Source organism: Anopheles coluzzii, chromosome X (assembly GCF_943734685.1).
Source record: "Anopheles coluzzii chromosome X, AcolN3, whole genome shotgun sequence".
In the NCBI taxonomy this organism is placed as follows: Eukaryota; Metazoa; Arthropoda; class Insecta; order Diptera; family Culicidae; genus Anopheles; species Anopheles coluzzii.
The window spans coordinates 2,182,320-2,200,618 of record NC_064669.1 but is presented as its reverse complement, the minus strand read 5'-3'; the positions used below and the strand labels follow the sequence as shown (position 1 = coordinate 2,200,618).

At 52.2% G+C, this 18,299-nt stretch overlaps 2 protein-coding genes across 3 annotated transcripts; one reads left to right on the top strand and one right to left on the bottom strand.

Annotated features, from left to right (window-relative positions):
* The first annotated feature begins 2,312 nt into the window (after window positions 1–2,312).
* On the top strand, window positions 2,313–7,922 carry LOC120948021 (beta-mannosidase). The gene is made up of 7 exons (XM_040363994.2): window positions 2,313–3,185; window positions 3,251–3,400; window positions 4,542–4,678; window positions 4,759–5,135; window positions 5,205–5,596; window positions 5,675–6,148; window positions 6,630–7,922. The coding sequence occupies exons 1-7, from the start codon at window positions 3,050–3,052 to the stop codon at window positions 7,742–7,744; spliced, it is 2,781 nt and encodes a 926-aa protein (XP_040219928.2). The 5' UTR covers window positions 2,313–3,049; the 3' UTR covers window positions 7,745–7,922.
* On the bottom strand, window positions 7,891–18,156 carry LOC120948005 (uncharacterized). 2 transcript variants are annotated; one of them, XM_040363958.2, is made up of 9 exons: window positions 17,515–18,155; window positions 16,792–17,056; window positions 15,973–16,062; window positions 15,184–15,331; window positions 15,002–15,106; window positions 11,573–13,942; window positions 10,829–11,043; window positions 10,619–10,750; window positions 7,891–10,534 (listed from the first exon to the last, which is right to left on the bottom strand). In XM_040363958.2, exons 1-9 carry the CDS (start codon window positions 17,634–17,636, stop codon window positions 10,382–10,384), a joined length of 3,600 nt encoding a protein of 1,199 aa, XP_040219892.2. In that variant the 5' UTR covers window positions 17,637–18,155; the 3' UTR covers window positions 7,891–10,381. The 2 variants fall into 2 exon arrangements, with proteins under 2 accessions (XP_040219892.2, XP_040219900.2); XM_040363966.2 differs by lacking the exon at window positions 15,973–16,062 and having other exon boundaries at window positions 17,515–18,156.
* Window positions 18,157–18,299: the final 143 nt, after the last annotated feature.

Here is an 18,299-nt window from a genome sequence, read left to right as displayed (position 1 = left end):
GAGCCCGGAACCATAACCTCCCCTGCGCAGTGCGGTCCTCCGGGGTGGTAATCGCCCCCGGGGACATCTAGACGGTGCGCTTCAAGTGTACGATTAACGGCACCGGTGGGGAGGGGCTGGACAACACATCGAACACGTAACTGTGTACGTAGAATGCACGTTTGCTCAAATTACTTAACGCCAAACGCACGCGGGAGGGTGGTTCTAAACGGATTTTCTTTTCGTGTGGAAATTGCACTCCGCATGGTGCGTGGAGGACAACTAAAGGACACAGTTCTTTTGGGTGGGTGAGTGAGGTGATCGCCCCCCCCCCCCCCCTCCTCCCCGTCGTGAGGTGAGTGATTGCCATTTCTGAAATAGTACCAACAACAAGAAATGCATCGCACAGTAACTCAGGAAATTAAAGAACACGTTAGTTCCAGGCCCGGTTTGGGTTCACGATCTGTTCCAGGGCTTGTATAGGTAAATGATTACTTTCAGGTTCGGATGGATGGAAATGTTATGCATCCGTTTCAAGAGTTCAGCATTAGAACCAATTCCTATATGGGTACAATATCAGTTTCAACAACGGTATAGGTTCAGGATCTGTTCCAAGTCCTGTAAGGCATCAGGCTCTGTTCCAACATCAATATGAATTCAAGATCAGTTCTAGGACCGATATGAGTTTGTGATCAGTTTCTGGTCCGTTATTGGTTGATCACTTCCAGAGCCAATATTGATTCTGTATCAGTATCAGGTGCAGAATGGTTTCAGAAACATGTTCCAGATTCGGTAAGGATCAGGTTCAGTCTCAGGAACAGTATGGATTTAAGATCCGGCTGATTGGCAGAATCAATATGGATTCAGGATCAATCCCAGGACTGGTATAAGTCCGTTATGGGTTTCGCACTGGGTTGCATATCCCTGTAATCATTCTAAAATATAAATGTTAAAAATTGAAGTGATTCTAAATACACTCGATGCACTGTACCCTGTGTGGGTTTCCAAATGGAGGTTATTATATTGCTGTCGCCCGTTCAGATCCTGGGTCAAACGTTCGAACGATTCGGGGAAGGGTGTTTTGTAGACGATACGCTTATATTACGGCGCTCGGAAAGAAACTTCTGTCTAGACGTCTGTACTGGAAATATTCCAAACCAAAACCAAAACTTCCCCAAGACCTGAGCTGTATTAGTAAGTGTGCTGCGGGTGGATTTGTTAGTAATATCTTGGTTAGCTCTAATCAAAACAAAACTTTGCACGCGTTTTCCCGTAAACTGATGGGGATGTGATATGTGACAAGCGATACCTATCCATCCTTCCCCGATATCGATGGACGTATGTATGCACCTGTAATTTCTCTGATTCTAGCACTCCCCATCTAGCACCCATAACAGGCTGTTGGGATTGCAATCTTCCTGCAATTGTATTGTATTGGAAATCAATTTTCTCTACGGGCCGATGGTGCCGGTTTTAGTGCGGATAATGAAACATTTAACGGCATATTTACCTTCGGCTTATCGGAACCCCTCCCGTATCAGGCGTTCCGAGGCGTTCCGAGGGTGAGCGTCCCAGGCCTGGAAAGCACTTGAGCCACGGTACCATCTTCCTTCCCTCCTTCCCATCTGCTGCCCGGCGCAAAGCAGTGGGAAATTGTCAGTGGCGATAATTAGTTTCTCCAGTGTGCGTGTGTGTGTGTGTGTGTGTGTGTGGGTGGGTGTTTTCTTTTTGTTCTATTGCTGCTGTAAATGCAGGGACCGCCCTCTACTGCCCGGCCCTATCGATTAGCTAGAGCGGCCAGAGCGTTGGAAGCAAACAAGGGCGTAGGTGTCAATACGGGGAGAGGAACCCACTATCCTCATACACACTCACACACACACACACACACACACACACACGCGCGAGAGCTCTTCAGTCGTACAAAATGGGCATGAATCCATTGAAATGCTGCCTTGGCTGGGTGGGTGGAAGAGGAGATTTTGCGCCCGCAGGTCCGCAAACCCCGGGCCGGATTTCTGGAAAAAGGTCGTCGAAGGGGAAGGGGCAAAGTTTGGGGGGTTGGGTGGGATATGGCTAGGGCTCACTAATTAATCCGTCGCAGTCGGGCCGGCGAAAACAGTGTTCTGGGGGCGGGGAGGAGAGGGGTTGTGCTGAAGCAGGAGGGAAGAGAAAGGTTGAGGGGGTTGAGGGGTGTCAGACCGATCCGAGCTGTTTTGGGATTTCACCGTACCGGGAAGAGGTCGGAGCAGGTGCGGAGCGGTTCGGCTGTATCGAAATACAAGACAGGGACGGACCGGGGTGTGTGGTACATTTGTGCAACGTGAGCGCGAATCGGCGTGGCCGCTGCGAAGCCAGTCGATGGCGATTCGACCTCGTCGCCGGTTCACATTTTTGCGCGCGCGAGAGCTTGTACGCGCCGGTGTCACAAGCGGTCGCGATCTTTTTACTTTCTCTTCTCGCTTATCTGTGTGTGCGTGTGTGTTGATTGAGAGAGATCAGCACATTGTCCTCTTGGCAGAGTGATTATTATCAATTTGTGAAACAGCACCACTCACACTGTCGTACGCACCCTGACACCGGTGGCAGAGTTAAGTGAGGTTTGTGTAGTTAAAATAATTGCACCGAGAGCACTGCCCCTGCGGGGAAGGGGACGGCAGCAGAACGAACAAGCGTATTGATCACCGTGGGCAGCCGTTGTCCCGCTATCAACCTCTCATTACCGATTTCGAGTGGCCATCGAACCTATCAAGTGTGCTGCTACCAAACTAACAGAGTATGATAAGCCAACACACAGCGTCGGCTGCACAGTAGTAGCAGTAGGCGTGTATGACAGGCAGTTACATTCAGTGAGGCAGTGCACCACCACAGCGTGATGCGGCTAGGGGTCGCCGGCAGCGCGTAGAGCAACGTTAACGAGCTTCACTTTGGATGACCCCGTGCGAACCCGAGCGAGCGTTAGCACAAACACACACCAACACACGCATTCAACCAAACGGCCGGGCACGCACCGAGTGAAAGGCCGAAGGCAGCCGCGGGGAAACCTGTTTGCCGAGCGACTTGCTGCCCAAAAATGCTGGATGCGCTCAAGTTCTTCCTGTTCGTCATCTTGCTGCTGGTGACGATCATGCTGAACCAGCACGTGACCTCAAAACGGTCCGCCGAGCTGGACCTCGAGCTGCTGTGGCAGATACAGGACACGAAGGGCGGTAAGTTGGGGCCGAAGTGGGATAAACAAACGTACACACACACACATACACACCGTTCGTTGCAGTGTACGTCATACAGAACCAAACTGTGCCGTCGGGCGTGTACACGGCGCTGGAGCAGAGCATGGTGATCGGGTCCCTGCTGGAGGAGTACAACGACGTGAACACGAGCTGGGTCGGCGAGACGGACTGGACCTATCGGACGAATTTGTCGTGTGAGTTTCGGGGGGGATAAGGGGATAAGGACAGTTGTCAGGCTGGGCTGAAGCTGGACGAGCGAGCTTCCTTTTAGGAGGCAAACAGTCGGCTAGAAGATGAACGAGGTCGCTCACGCAAGAGAGACCTGGAGTTGAAGAGAATCTGAAGCTGAACAATTAAAACATGGAGATGATAAGTTGTCCCGTTTTTTTTGGTAACAGTTGATGATCAATTGCAGCCAACTGAAGCCTAGATGCGTTTATTTACAATGTTATGTTTAGTTTATTTACAAAGTGATTACATAACAATGTCTCAAGCAAAATTTTGATAGTCGTACAACTTTTTTTTGTTATGCCCGTGACGCCAACAGCTAACACCGAGGTTATCAGTCAGCTTGTTGCCGTACCGTTTAAAATCAACGTTTGAATCAACTCGAACAGTTTACAATCCAAAAGCCTGAGACTGAGAATATGAGACTCACCCTGTTGGGATTTCAATCATTCACTCTCTGGACCCAATAGCGTCTCACGCGGTTGAGATTTTATTCCCTGAGCGATTGGATGATTTTAATCACCCTATAGGGCTGTGAATCTGTATTTGTATCTAAGAGTGAGTATCCCCAATTCTAAATCAAAACAATAACGTTAAAGACAACAACTTGGAAGTTTTGAAATAACAATAATCATTTCTGCTTATATCTGGATAACATAGAAACTTCGCTGGCGAGTTTGTTTAGGCCCTCTGAGTTCTCGCTGAGTCCTCTGATGCACGTTGTAATGTAGCCAATTTTACCGGCTACAACCTATCAGAGGCGGTCCCGTGGTACAGTCGTCAACTCGTACGACTCAGTAACGTGCCCGTCATGGTTTCAGGCCTAAAATGGACCGTCCTCCCATAGCAAGGATTGACTATCCGGCTGCGTGGTAATGAATTAAGTCTTGAAAGCCTGTACAGGCCAGCATGTCCCCTCGTAAGACGTTACGCCAAATAGAAGAAGAAGAACCAATCATACCTCTCAGTCTCCAATATCAGACTACATCTAATAAATCCTGGCTCATCGAGCGTGTGATGTTGAGCCTCCCATTCCTCGACTGTCGTCACGCGATCGAAGTGCAATCTGACACTAGTCTAAAAAATCTACTTCCTAAACCGCCACAGGTCTAGCAGAGGACTATAAGTATGTGTTGCTGACGTTTCACGGCGTAGACACGTTCGCTAGCGTATCCCTGGGCGAGCAGCTGCTAGGCACCACCGAGAACATGTTCGTCCGGTACCGGTACGACGTGAAGCAGCTGGTAAGGGACACGGCGAGTGACGGCACCCACTCATCTCAGCCACAGCATTAACAAGTTTCTCTCTCATCTCGCGTCGCTAGTGTGATGGAGACACGCACGAACTGCGGCTCCAGTTCCGCTCGCCGGTGGTTGAGGCGCGCGAGCGTGCCAAAGACCGTGCGCTACCGATCGTGCCGACCTGCCCGCCGGACGTGTACCATGGCCAGTGTCACGTGAACTTGATCCGCAAGATGCAGGCCAGCTTCGCGTGGGACTGGGGCCTGTCCGCTCCGTCGATGGGCATCTGGAAGCCGATCCGGCTCGAGTACTACAGCTCGGCGCTGATCCGCGACCTGACGGTGGTGATCAGCGAGCTGGAGGTCAACGGTAGTGAACGGTGGTCGATAGCAGTGCGAGTGTACCTCGAGACGGGACTGGCCAGCGCTCAGGTGCATGGTTTGCTCACGTTCAAAATCATGTAAGTGTGGCGGGTGCGATGTTTCGTGCGAGCTAGGTTCACTGACTCGGCTACCCTGGTCTGTTGCAGCGGTGTACCGTTTTTGAACGAGGCTGACCAAACGCTGGCGGTAACGAACAAGACGAACGAACAAGGCGAACTGCTGGTCGAGCACGGGCTAACCGTGGCCCGAAATGCGGTGGAGCGCTGGTGGCCGAACGGGTACGGCAAGCAGACCCTGTACAGTCTGTACGTCCGGTGGGAGGACGAGGCAGTGAATGGCGTGAAACTGCCAAACCCGGACACGATGATCTCGGAGAAGGTGATCCGGATCGGGTTCCGGACGGTGCAGCTCAGCCAGGAGCGGGCCACCGATGGGCTGATGTTTTACTTCAAGGTCAACGATGTGCCGATCTTTGCGAAGGGTTCGAACTGGATCCCGTCCTCCGTGCTGCCGGAGCGCTCGTACGACAGCAACTACGGTGAGTGTTTGAGTGTTTTGAGGTCGCGTAGATGCGACAACCGGAGCCCTGTTTGATTGATCGGTGTACTTCCAACAGTGAAGTTTCTGTTGTACGCGGCCCGGGACGCCCACATGAACATGCTGCGCGTGTGGGGCGGCGGCCTGTACGAGAGCGACCACTTCTACCGGCTGGCCGACGAGCTCGGGCTGCTCATCTGGCACGATCTGATGTTCGCCTGCTCGATGTACCCGAGCGAGCCGGACTTTCTGCGCACGGTGCAGGAGGAGGTGCGGCAGAACGTGCGCCGCATCCAGCACCACCCGAGCGTGGCCGTGTGGGCGACCAACAACGAGAACGAGGTGGCGCTGCGCCAGAACTGGTACAAGACGAACGCGAACTACACCGCGTACTACACGCAGTACGTCGAGCTGTACGTGCGCACGGTGCTGCCGACGGTGGAGGCGAACGATCCCTGGCGCACGGTGCTACTGTCTTCGCCGTCCAACGGCGACCAGTCGCTTAAGGAGCGGTTCATTGCGACCAACCCGCAGGATCCCCGATACGGCGATGGTGAGTAAGGTTGTATCAGGCAGAGGTACAGTGAGGTTTGAAGAATGTTAGTGATTCAGGCGTATAAATATGGATGAATCTTGGAATGGCCGATTGAATTTGAATCTCAAATCAGGCGACTCTTGAACCTTTCAATATCGAAGAAACTTACACTTAATGCATGGCCTTTTCAAAGTTTACGAATCTTGAAGATCATTATAAAGAATGTTCAAGATTAGCCTAAGGATCAGATTTATATATATGAACGAATCTTTGAATGAATCTTTCATTTTGGACCTTGAATACGAAGACTCGTGCATCTTGGAATATCCCAGGACCTTACCTAAATTCTTGTGAGTTTGAAGATTCAAAAACCTTTATGCTCAAAGATCACAAATCTTCAGAGATTCGTCTGCCTTGACATTCAGATGCATGCTTCAATTCGCAAACCATGCTTCGATACATGCCGAGTGACGCCCTCCTCTACATTTCCGCTTTCCAGTGCATTACTACAACTACTTCCTGGACGGCTGGAACGCGGCCCAGTACCGTGGCGGACGGTTCGTGTCCGAGTACGGCTTCCAGTCGTTTCCCGCGTACACCAGCTGGCCGGAGGCACGGAGCTACCGGCAGGCCGAGCTGTCCCAGCTGATCAACCACCGGCAGCACAGCCCGCTCGGCAACGCGCCCATTCTGACGATGATCGAGTTGAATCTACCGCTGCCGCGCGACCCGTCCGCCGATGGCTACTGGCCCGAGCTGATCTACCTCAGCCAGCTGTCCCAGGCGATGATCGTCAAGACGGAGACGGAGGTGTACCGGGCGCGCCGCGTCGAGCACGGCACGATGGGCGCCCTCTACTGGCAGCTGAACGACGTCTGGATCGCGCCCTCCTGGTCGTCGATCGAGTACGGCGGCACGTTCAAGCTGCTGCACGTGTGGTTGCGCGACATCTTCGCACCGGAGCATCTGGTCGCGTTCGTCAACGAGCGCCGGCAGCTGGAGGTGGTGGCGGTGCGCGACACGCTCCAGCCCGACGTCCAGCTGTGGGACGTGGAGCTGCGCATCCACCGGTACGGTAGCTTCCGGCTGGTCGAGCGCATCCGGCAGGAGCGGATCCGCGTGCCGGCGAACACGGTCGAGCTGGTGAGCACGTGGGACGTGTACGGGCATCTGGCCAAGCAGGGGCTGCACCCGGCCGACCATCTGGTGCTGCTGTACGCGTACCTGCATCCGGCGGACGGGCTGCCCAGCCAACCGGCGCCGCAACCGATCGCAGAAAACTTTGCCCTGCTGGACAAGCTGAAAAACATCCGCCAGGAGCAGCGGGTGCAGCCGACCGTGAGCATTAGCGTCGTGTCGGCGGTCTGCAGCGAGCAGAGCAACCTGACCAGCGTCAGCCTAGAGGTGTCGGTCAGTGCGCCCGCCCTGTTCGTCTACCTGCAGCTGACGCCGGAGAACAGCACGCTCAAGCAGTGCCAGTTTTCGCGCAACGGCTTTCTGCAGTTCCAGCCGGTGCGCACCGTGCAGCTGACGTGCGTCGATCCGGGCTGCCGGAACAAAATCCAGGCCAGAGACATTACGGTACGGACGGTCAACGAGCTGCTGGTGCGCTAGGCGGAACGACCGGAGCGGTTTGCCCTTGCGTACCAACCACGTGTAGCACCCTCCTTCCCGCGCTGTGCACCGGTCGCTTACAAACAGTCAAAAGCGAAACGAATGGTTATATTCATACAGTTCTATATATATATATTAACTACATCTATCATACCAACAAAGTTTATATTTAATTATGCGTTTTCGTTTCCATTAATTTACAACTCCGTGATTTCCTTTTTCCCCTTTTGCTCCGTTTGCAAATCCTTCCGCATCCGTTGTTCTACGCGTTTTAGTTTTCTTTTTTAATCTGCGCTGCACCTTTAACACAAACCATCCCTCCCCCTCGCAGGAAGCTAAGAAGCTGTTGAAGGGGGAGGGGATGGGGGGGGGGGGGGGGAGGGGCGTGGAGAACAGAAACTGAAGCTCCCCAATTTGCAATCCCTTTGTCCTAGGACCTAGCCAACCATTGGTTGTCGCAAAAAGTAAAAATCTATATCCCTTTCTTCCGGCGGCGCTTCGATTCCTGCATCTCCTCACCCTCGCCACTATACACTAGTGTGTGTGTGTGTGTTTTTTTTTTTTACACAAATACCGGCGTAAAAGCACTTTCAATCTATACAAACTTTCTGGCATCTAACAAAAAGGAAACAACGCACGCGTGTGTGTGTGCATGTGCGCCTGTGTGTTGTGTGTCTATCGCGTGGAAATGAATGGGGAGCAGATGGCCGGGAAAAGGTGAAATAAAATGATAAGAAATAAACGTCACAATCGATAAACGAGACTAGTAATGGGACACGTGGGCGCGTGTTTCTCTGTGTGTGTGTGTGTGTTGTTATTTTGTTAGTTGTAAACACTAATTGGAACATAAATTATCACCCGCGCCTTCTTTTTTTTTCTTCCCTGCCCTCGGCAGCACAACTGTACGCGGGGGTGGGTGGTGGTGGTGATTTTTCACCGCAACAAACAACAAAACATAGATAAACCTATACCCTAAACAAATAACTTCTCCGCAGCGGTTCACAACCCTAATGTACAACGATCGGCTATGGGAGAAAGGAGCGAGAAGGAGTGTGTGTGTGTGAGAGAGAGAGAGAGAAAGAGAAAGAAGAGAGAGAAAGGGAGGAAGGCGTTGGTTTAAACAATATACAATAATAATAAAAAAGCAAACTAATGTACGTTACGCGATTGTTATAAGGTTCTTGCGCTTTCGTAGTATGGACCGCGCCTTAGAGTAGCTTTCCCTCTAGCCCTTCTTTGTGCCAAACCTAACATACGACTACATGTGTGGGTGTGTGTGTGTGTGAATGTTGTTCTTCATTTGTGTTGTGGCTTTGCTTTCATAAGATACGATCAACATAACAATGTAATCCACATCCAAGGATGCATTTAAAGTGGTTTCCTTTGTTACTCCCTTGTTCTTCTCGTCGCTTCAAGCTTTCCCCAACTGCTGCACTCCCTTTCGTCCGCTCAATTTTGCTGATGCGTTATGTTTTTTTTTGTAACTTTTACTTTACACTATCATACTGTTTGCGTCTCTGCGCCGTACCTAAAATCTAAACGTACTAATCCTACTTCAAATATTTGGTGTTATTATCCTGCAAGCAGCTTCTCCCCCCCCCCCCCCTTTCCCTGGTCGACACAATGTTCTTCTTCGCGCACATGCCGGCCTATACAGGCTGTCGAAAGAACTTACTCAGTGCCACGCGCAGCCGGATAGTCAATGTCAGTCCTTGCTAACGCATATGAGGCTTGATTCCATGACAGGCGCATATGATTAAGTCGTACCAGTTGGCGACTACACTGTGGGACCGCCCCTAATAGTATGTGTGTGCTGGTAACAATGTGCGGTGCGGAAGCTGGCTTGACCACAAAGCAAAAGCACACACAAAACTGTACGCGCTAAACATGTTTTGTTGTTGTTGTTTTTGTTGTTGCAATATACACACACTCACACACACACACGCGCGCGCGCACAAACAATGATTAGAATAAGTTAACTTAACTGCTTCGCTTTTAAAGCTTCTCCCGCGTCGCGAGGGTTTTGAAAACATGCATCGAAAGACGGCTGGCGTGAAACGTAGCGTATATTGCAAGAGCACACGCACAAAAGTGGATATAAAATAAAGTTAAGCGGGTAATGAACCCGGGGTTGGGAAAGGCGAAGGCGGCGGGATGGTATCAAACGGCAACCCGCTGAACGCGAACGCTCGCCGGTGACAGATGAGGCCAATGACATACACAAACGTCGTCACATCCGGTTCAATCTTCGGTATCGGTCCTCAGCTTGACTTGCCCTACAACTCGGCCCCCGCTAACGGGAGGCACGGTTACAGGTTGTTCCGTTCCGTGCTTTCATTGCAAGTCACTAACAGATAAAGGAAGGAGTAGTCCCGCTGGTCACGATACACGCAACGGCTGTAATGGAGACTGCGCGCTGCGTTAGTAGTTCGTCGTCGCTACCCTTTTCGCACCCTCTCCCTTTCCCTTCTCTCTGCTTCTCGTCGTCTTCGTCTTCTTTACACATCACAATTTTGTTCTTTCTTCTTCTACTGGTTCCTAGCTGCCCACAGGTTCCTTTTTTGTTTTAGCTATTGTCCGTCCCCTTGCGATTTCTTCCCCCAGCGTGACGTCACGCAGCACGGGTCACCAGGCGCATTAGTCCGCTATCGCCGTGTACGGCAGGCTGCTGTGCTTCGGTTTCGTTTTGTTGATGAACACCTTGATGCAGCCGCTAAAGTCGGCACTCACCATCACGTACCCCCGGCACGCCTTTTTGCTCTGCTCCACGAACGATTGGTTAAGGGAGATCTGAACAAAAAAAAAAACACATACATACACAGGAAATTGCATTTTGCTTAGACGGCACCGCACAACCACACCACTCTTGCTTACCTCGCTGTTGCTCGCCGTTTCGTCCGGATCGAGCATGATGATTGCCTCCGGCTTCGGTGCGAAGATTGCACACGTGACGGTCGCGTTGTGCGCCTTGATGCCTTCCCAGAAATCGCTTCGATCGCGCCGAACCTGTAACCGACCATGTTTCGAAATATTAACGGTCCCATCTTGGTCATTTGCTTGATTCTTCATCGACCAGTTGCTTACCGAGCTGAGCTTAGCGTACTCGTGCTGCGTCTTCCAGATGTAGATGCACTGGTTCTCCGAGCCGGATATGATGTACTTGCCGTCGTGGCTGAACGATGCCTTGATCTGGGAGGACGAGTTCAGGTAGCCCTTGTACTTGCAGCTCAGGTTCAGGTCCCGCAAATCGTACAGCCGGATGCGGCTGTCGTTGGAGGTGACCAGAATTTTGTCCTCGCCTGGAAATGGGATGGCAAATTAGGCAGGGATGGAAAGGGTTGTTTACTATGGGTCAGCATACTGTCTTGTTATCCTGCCAATGTCAGTGCAAACGGATTGCTACACCGTGCAGTGAGATACGGAACTGATTTGATTTGACGGTGCGCTGAACAAGAGCGATTAGTCTAGTGATGTACACAATGACTCACACAATGGGTAATTTAAAACACCAGAATGTTGTAGTTTTTTCAACTCATTTGTGCATCAACTGTCCATGCAGAGTAGAGCAACCCTGTGACTGCGATTTAACTTATTACTCACGAGTGATTTAACTCCCCGATTAACGAGTGATTTAACCGATTCCGATTCCGAAGCCAATTCTTAAACCACATCTGGAATCGATTCTGGAACCGGATTCTGGGCCTACTATCCAGAATCGATTCCAGAAAACTTCGGAGCTAGCCGGAGTTGTTAAATCACGCTAATGAGTGGTTATTTGCATTGCTGCAGATTAGTTATCCCCCAGTTCGCGACTGGCCCAACCTTTACCTGGCATCGGTTCGATACCGCTAATCTTCCGGCCGATCGCATTCCGCCCGCGGGTCGAGCGGACGTGTATCTGCGTGTGGTACTTCAGCTGGTCCGTGTTGTAGAAAATGCAGCGCCCGTCGTACGTGCCCACCACCGCAAACTTGCCGTTCGCACAGAAGTTGGCCGCCGTTATTAGCTTCGTCTGCCCGTCCACCTCGTTCCAGAGCGCGACCTTCTTCTCCGGGATGTTCCACAGGCGCAGCTTGCCGTCCAGGCTGCCGCTCAGGAAGTAGCGATCGTCCCGCGGATGGAACGCGATCGCCGTCACGAAGTCGATGTGCTGAAAGCAGCAGAGACACTCGCGGCGCGAGATGTGCCACAGCCGCACCGTTTTGTCCATCGAGCTCGACAGGATGAAGTAGTTCTTCGACCAGGACACGTCGAGCAGGTCGGACGTGTGGCCGGTGTAGGTGCAGAACGAGCGCGGCATGAACGGGCCGGGCGACGAGACCGACTCGTCCGACTGCACCGAGGTGAGCGATTCGTCCGCCGGCGACGCGATCATCGACGCGTTCAGCGCCTCCTCCGACGGCGTCGGGGACGCTTTCTGGTCCGCGTTGTACTTGGTGCGCATCGTTTGAAAGAACGGGTACGCGTCCTTCAGCACCCAGATGCAGAGGACGCGGTCCTGGCCGGCCGTCGCCAGCAGCCGGCCGCAGCTGCTAAACTTCATGCACCAGACGGCGACCGTGTGCTCGCCGGACAGGTCCTGCACGTGCTGCAGCTTGGCAAAGTCGTACGGGCCCTTGTTCGTGCTGGACGCCTTGATCTTGATGTTCTGCTCCGGGTTGCCCACGTCCTGTATGTCCGCCACGTCCTCCTTGTGCCGGGCGTGCGACACCTCCGACGCGATCGACTTCGCCTTGCTGACCGTCTTCTTCGCGGTGGTGCGGAAGAACCGCTTCAGCCGGGCGGTCCGCCGCTTCAGCCGGCCGCCCTCGAGCCCCTCCGACTCGAGCTCCTCCTCGTAGCCGGGCAGCTGTATCGAGTCCGAGTCGGGCTGCGGGCCGACCGACTCCTCGTCCGTCTCCGGGATGTGGCTGGTCAGCCGCATGATGTGCAGCGAGAGCGGATTGATGCACTGGGGCAGCTTCTCCTCCACCGCCGAGAGGGGGAAGTTTTCCCCGGTGTCGAGGTTTTTCACCGGCACCTGCTCGAGTATCTCCATGTCGGTCAGCTGCTTGCCCGAGTTGGTGCGCGTCCGCACGTACATGTTCATCTGCTTGAACTGCTCCTCGTCGCCGGCCGACTTGCGGCGCTCGCGCAGCTGCAGCTGCTTGGCCGCGAGGCTCCCGTGCCGCATGCCGCCCTCGAGGCTGTTCGTGCCGGTGATGGAGTAGTTCTTCCGATGGCTGCCCATCCCGCCGACCCCGAGCCCCGGCACACCCGTGCCGACACTGCCCGTGCCGCCGCCGATGCCCATGCTGCCGACGCCACCACTCACCATCCCGATGCCGCTGCTGCCCACGTTGCGGAAGAACTCGCGCCGGATCCGCTCGACCCGCGCGATCTCGTCCCGCGACGGCCCCTCCGCCTTGTTGAACGCACCGTCGGTCGGCTTCACCACGTACTGGCCCTTGGTCGCCTTGTAGATGTTCAGCCCCTGCGCGTTGTCCGTCCAGCTGACGTGGGACGACGGGCCGGACACGCTCTTCAGGCTGCCGGTCGGGCTGATATGGCTGCACTTGGTCTGGCTGCCGCCGAGCGTCATGCGGGTAAGCGAACCGCCGCCGCCGCCTCCGCCACTGCCGCTGCCGCCCGTGCCCGCCCCATTGCCCCCGTTCGTGAGGGCGGACGGGACGCCGGCACCGTTCGCCACCGCGGTTGCCGCCTCCTCGAACGAGTTTTCGATTTCGCGCGTAATCGACTCGAGCGTGGCGGGCGACGGCAGCGTCTGGCCGCTGTTACTGTCACCGCCGGTCGTGGTAACGTCCGCACTGCTGGCGCTGCTCACCCCATTGCTGCCGGTGCTGCTGCTGCCGCCCGCGTGCTTGGCCGTTGCGACGGCGGCGAGGGCAACGGGGCCCGGACCGGGACCACTGTCGCTCTGGCTGCTGGCCGCCGGTGGCGGTATCTTCACCATCAGCAGCTCGCTCGACGAGCTGTCCGCCGGTGGTAGCGTAAGGCCTTCGTTCATGTTAAACTGCTCGGACGAGCTGCTGGAGAGTTTGCGCGCCTTCTTCTTGCGGCGCGGCGGCGCCACGGGGCGCTCGTGCACGACCGCAGCGGCGCCGGCGGTGCTGGGCGCGGTGACGGGGACGGCGAACGTTGCATCGGTGGCTTTCGACTGGACCGCGTTCTTTGTGCTGCTGATAACGTCAGAATTCGCTGGAATGAAGTGGTGGATTGTAGAAGGAGGAGGAAAACACTTAGCATGTGCGTACCATCGATCTCAATCGAGCGCGGACAAGGGGGAGGCACGGAAATCGGTGCCTCGCCCTGATAACGTTCAATTGTGATAGGAAAGCGATTAAGGTGGACATGTTAATACCCTTTTAGTAGTTGCTCATGTACGATAAACTTGGGGATGAGTTTGGTTTGCAACCAATTTTCAAATTGTAACATTTTATATTTTAGTAGACGTTTAATGCTTTAAGCGTTTGAGACGTTTAAGTTGACTAGCGGTCTGGTGGTGCAGTCGTCAACTTGCACGACGTAACAACATGCCCGTCACCCGTCGGGTGTTGGGTAAATCTGATTCAGATTCATGAATATGAATGAATCTTTGGAATGATTCAATGAATCTGAATCTCGGTTGGAAAGATTCATGCATCTCATAGGATTAACGAATCTCATAATCTCATAACATCTTGGCGTAACAATCTACCTGGTCATGTCAGCCTATACAGGCCTTCGAGACGTCTTTTGAAAGTACCACGCAAGCGGCTAGTTTGTTTTGCTACGGGAAGACGCTCTATGCGAGGCTTGAACCGAGAACGGTCATGTTTTTTGGTGGGATTGGGCAAATTCAATATTTTGGAAATCACGCATCTCTAAAGATTCCTGAATTCTTAGAGACATATGGATTTTAAAGGATTTATGTATCTTATTGATTCTTGAATCTAAAGAGAATAATGAGTCCTTGCAGATTAATGAATATTTAGAGATTCATGAATCTTTGAAGATACATGAATCTTAGAAGATACATGAGTCTTTGAAGAATCATAAATCTTTGAAGATTTGCGAATCTTTAGAGATTCATGAATCGCTGGAGATTCCACTGAAGATTCGAATCATTCATCACTGAAGATTCATATGATTGAATCTCAACGAAAGATTCACGAAACCCAACACTAGTCCGCATGCGACTTGTGGCATGCAATAGGAGCACGAAAAAGTGCTGCAGTGAAAATGGATAGTTTCCTGCTGCCCCTTTCCAATACACACCTGCCTGTATCTGGCCACCGGTTCCACTGGTACCCTTTTTGCTCGGTGGCTGCTGTTTCCCCGGTACCGCCACCTGCTTCACGCTGGACGAACCGGCGCTGTGTGCTGCAAAAAAAAAAAAGGACAACAAAAAACGGCATTACCATTCAGCGACAAAGCGGACAATGCACAATCGTACTTACCGAACGTATCGATGCTGCCACCGGCCATGATGCGGCCGACTATCCCGAGCGAGGAAATGCTGTGGATGCTGGCGACGTCGCTCTCAATCACGCGAAACGGATAGTTCGAACGGCCCGTCGACACGTACATGCCCTCGACGGAGCTGTTCTGCAATGTTCCGAAACAAACAAACAAAAATAAAGCGCCCGCGAGCGTTAGTGTTTGAGGGGGAGCTGGTAGTACATGGTACCAAAATCAGCCCCAAACGTGTTAGAGATAGGGAGAAACAAGTGGACGAGATTTTGCTATTACGAGTAGATGGAAAAGAAAACTAACTAGCTAAAGGCATTAAACACACTACTGCTTCTACGCTCTCTACCTAAGTTTGTTATTCAAATTAGTAAACAAAGAAACACAAAGAGCTAGGTAGAATACGAGATAGATAGAACCGTAAACAATAAAGATTAATGCTAAACGAATTTGCAAAAAAAACCCCTCCACACTATAGTTCCGGATTGGATCGAAGAGAGCAACAAAAAAGAAACCCCCAACCCCCCAAAAATACGATAAAGCCAGTTTAATGTTACAACAAAACATTAAACAAACGGTTTCCCAGCAAAGTGGAGAGGTTGTTTTTTTTGATTTGCAATGCTTTTGGTAGTTCGGATGGAACGTGGATGGGCCCTTCTCGACACGGTGCGGGGCTGCTCGTCTCCGGAACCAGCCAGCTGTGTGTGTGTGTGTGTTTTTGGGTGCCTTGGGGAAGGGGTGCGGCGGGGTACAGGGTGTGTCTGCGTTATTAATAATACCTGCGAGTCAGGTGTCAGTATATTGCCCGGATTCTCGTCTTCGTCGTTTTGCATGCTTTGGCGCAGCTCGTGAAATCGCTGACTACGAAGCTACGGTAAAAGAGGGGGTGAAAAAAAAAACGGAAGAAAACAAATAGAAACGGTAACGGATAACTAACAGCGCGAGAAAGAGGAGAAAATGTAAAAGTCAATATAGAAATGGCGAGCGAATATATAGATATTAGTACACTAAACGCACAAAAAAAAAACTTGAAAACCGAGCATAAGCGAGCATAAGTACTGGCAGAAGTTGCTGGCCGTTTGTTTGATTGGTGACGGTGGTTTTGGTTGATTGTCGTTGATTCCGGTGCGAATGTGGCTGACACATGTTGAGGGTCGTTCGTGGGTCGTTGCAAACACCTTCTTTCGGATGTTCGTTTACTTCCTTGTGTCTGCGATGCGTTACAACCGTCCTGGCACGACCTCACTAGCAGCGGTTTCTTTATTTGGTTTTGAAGAAGAAAGGAAGTAGCCTTTCTAATAGATGTTAGATAGAAAGAGAGAACGAGCGAGATAGGTCTGCCAATTGCTACGCGCTACCGGATGGTTTACTTTATAAAAAGAAATATGCTTTAATACGTAACTGATGCTCATGCTTGTTCGAACGATAAACGATATATAACGGATATATAATACGGTAACGGCACAAAATGAACAAACAGAACGGAAGAAGCAAACAAAACACAACAGCAAGGGACAAAGTTGACGACCACAAACAAACCCAATACGCCCAGTACCGGTGGGGCTGTACTGTCCCATCGCTGCTGCCACACTGCTTACCGATTTCGGTTCCTTGAAGGGCTGTTCGGCGAAGGTAGCGGACGGGCCACCCAACGGCCCACCGGTCGGTTTGGGGTGACTCCTCTTGGTGGCGGCGACGGCGAAGGCACTGCTCTCGCCCATCGCATCGATCCGGTCCTGCTGGGCGGCCGGGTGCCGCTGCGTCAGCGTGTCCGTAGTGTGCGGTGCCGCCGACGCATGGTGGCCGCCTGCTACAGTCGCACCGGAGTGACCCGCCCCGGTCGACGGGTGCTCGGTACGCCTTCTGCCACACGGTGAACGCAGAAAAAAAGGAAGAAGAAAAACAACGATAATAACAACAGTAAGCAGAACGGAAGGCAGGTGAAGTGCTCCACCCTGCATCACATTCTCCCTCCTTCCCCTTTCTAAGACAGTCGGTTCCCGAGGTATCCGCGTAAGTTGAATGTTACGTTTTGCAGCAGAAATACATTTAATAAATGGGAATATTTGCTTAAATGTAGTATTTTTATACACTTAACTGTTTATGTAGAAGATAAGGATATTTATGATTTCTCTGCGGTTCTAAGCATTTGAACAAAAAAGTAAATCATTTTGCAATTGAGAATTATTGGTGCAAATTGTACTGATTTGACACGCAAGCTGTCACATTTAGTAAGCCGCGTTAGCCAAGAACCGCGCAACTCGGGAACAGACTGTGCTTTTCTCCCCGCAGATTGTGAAAGGGCAAATTTGTTTTCATACCTGCTGGCACCTCCTGCCCCTTCTCCTCCCCCTGCGCCACCCCCTTCGGTCGACGATCTCGCCAGCACGCTGTCATCCAGTGCATCGTAGAACTCGTCCGAGCTCTCGCTTCCACTGGCCATCGCTGCAGCAGCGCAGGGACGGGCGAAACGCGGCGTCTCCCTTCCGTCCGCTCGTGCCTCGCGTACCCGCCGCTCGACACCCGACGGCGATGGTGATGATGATGATGATGATGCTGCTGCTGCTGCTGGTGAACAGCGCAGGGAGATAGCCGTCTGGATGCCCGCACCTGCTGCTGGTGTTCCGTGCGCTTTCGGGGTGGGGATGGCGAGAGGATTGGTGAATGGGGAGTTCGCGGTGGGACAAACCCGCGTTCACCTTCCGGAGGGCTGCTGCTGCTGCTGCTGCTGCTGTGTTGCCGTCCGCTTTTCACTGTGGGTGCTTCTTTGCAGCGCAGCAGGGCCAGCCATCAAGGGGCCGTAGCCGTAGTCGAAAATTTTTCAACACACACAGACTTTGTGACAGCCCAACTATTTCGCCCACCTCAGACCACAACACACCAAGGTGCATTAAGTAGGTCAGGTGGGGGAATAGGGAGCATTTTGACAAGTCGTCACTTGACATAAGGTCCCCGCGAATTCAAACTATTATTTGTGTGATTTTTTTTAACTTGGTCATGTATTTTATCTACAACATTCTTTAAGCTAATTATTAATCATTGTTAAACTTACTCTGGGCTTTGCGAGTTATAATTTAAGATTTTAATATAAATTTAACACAGATAT

Bases quoted from the DNA above. Each gene is read 5' to 3' on its own strand.
- LOC120948021 (XM_040363994.2), top strand. From the start codon at position 3,050: ATGCTGGATGCGCTCAAGTTCTTCCTGTTCGTCATCTTGCTGCTGGTG. The intron at 3,186-3,250 runs GTAAGTTGGGGC...CGTTCGTTGCAG, and splicing joins GATACAGGACACGAAGGGCG to TGTACGTCATACAGAACCAA. The intron at 5,597-5,674 runs GTGAGTGTTTGA...TACTTCCAACAG, and splicing joins CTCGTACGACAGCAACTACG to TGAAGTTTCTGTTGTACGCG.
- LOC120948005 (XM_040363958.2), bottom strand. From the start codon at position 17,636: ATGGCCAGTGGAAGCGAGAGCTCGGACGAGTTCTACGATGCACTGGAT. The intron at 15,107-15,183 runs GTAAGTACGATT...TTTTTTTTGCAG, and splicing joins TGGCAGCATCGATACGTTCG to CACACAGCGCCGGTTCGTCC. The intron at 10,751-10,828 runs GTAAGCAACTGG...GGTCGGTTACAG, and splicing joins AGTACGCTAAGCTCAGCTCG to GTTCGGCGCGATCGAAGCGA.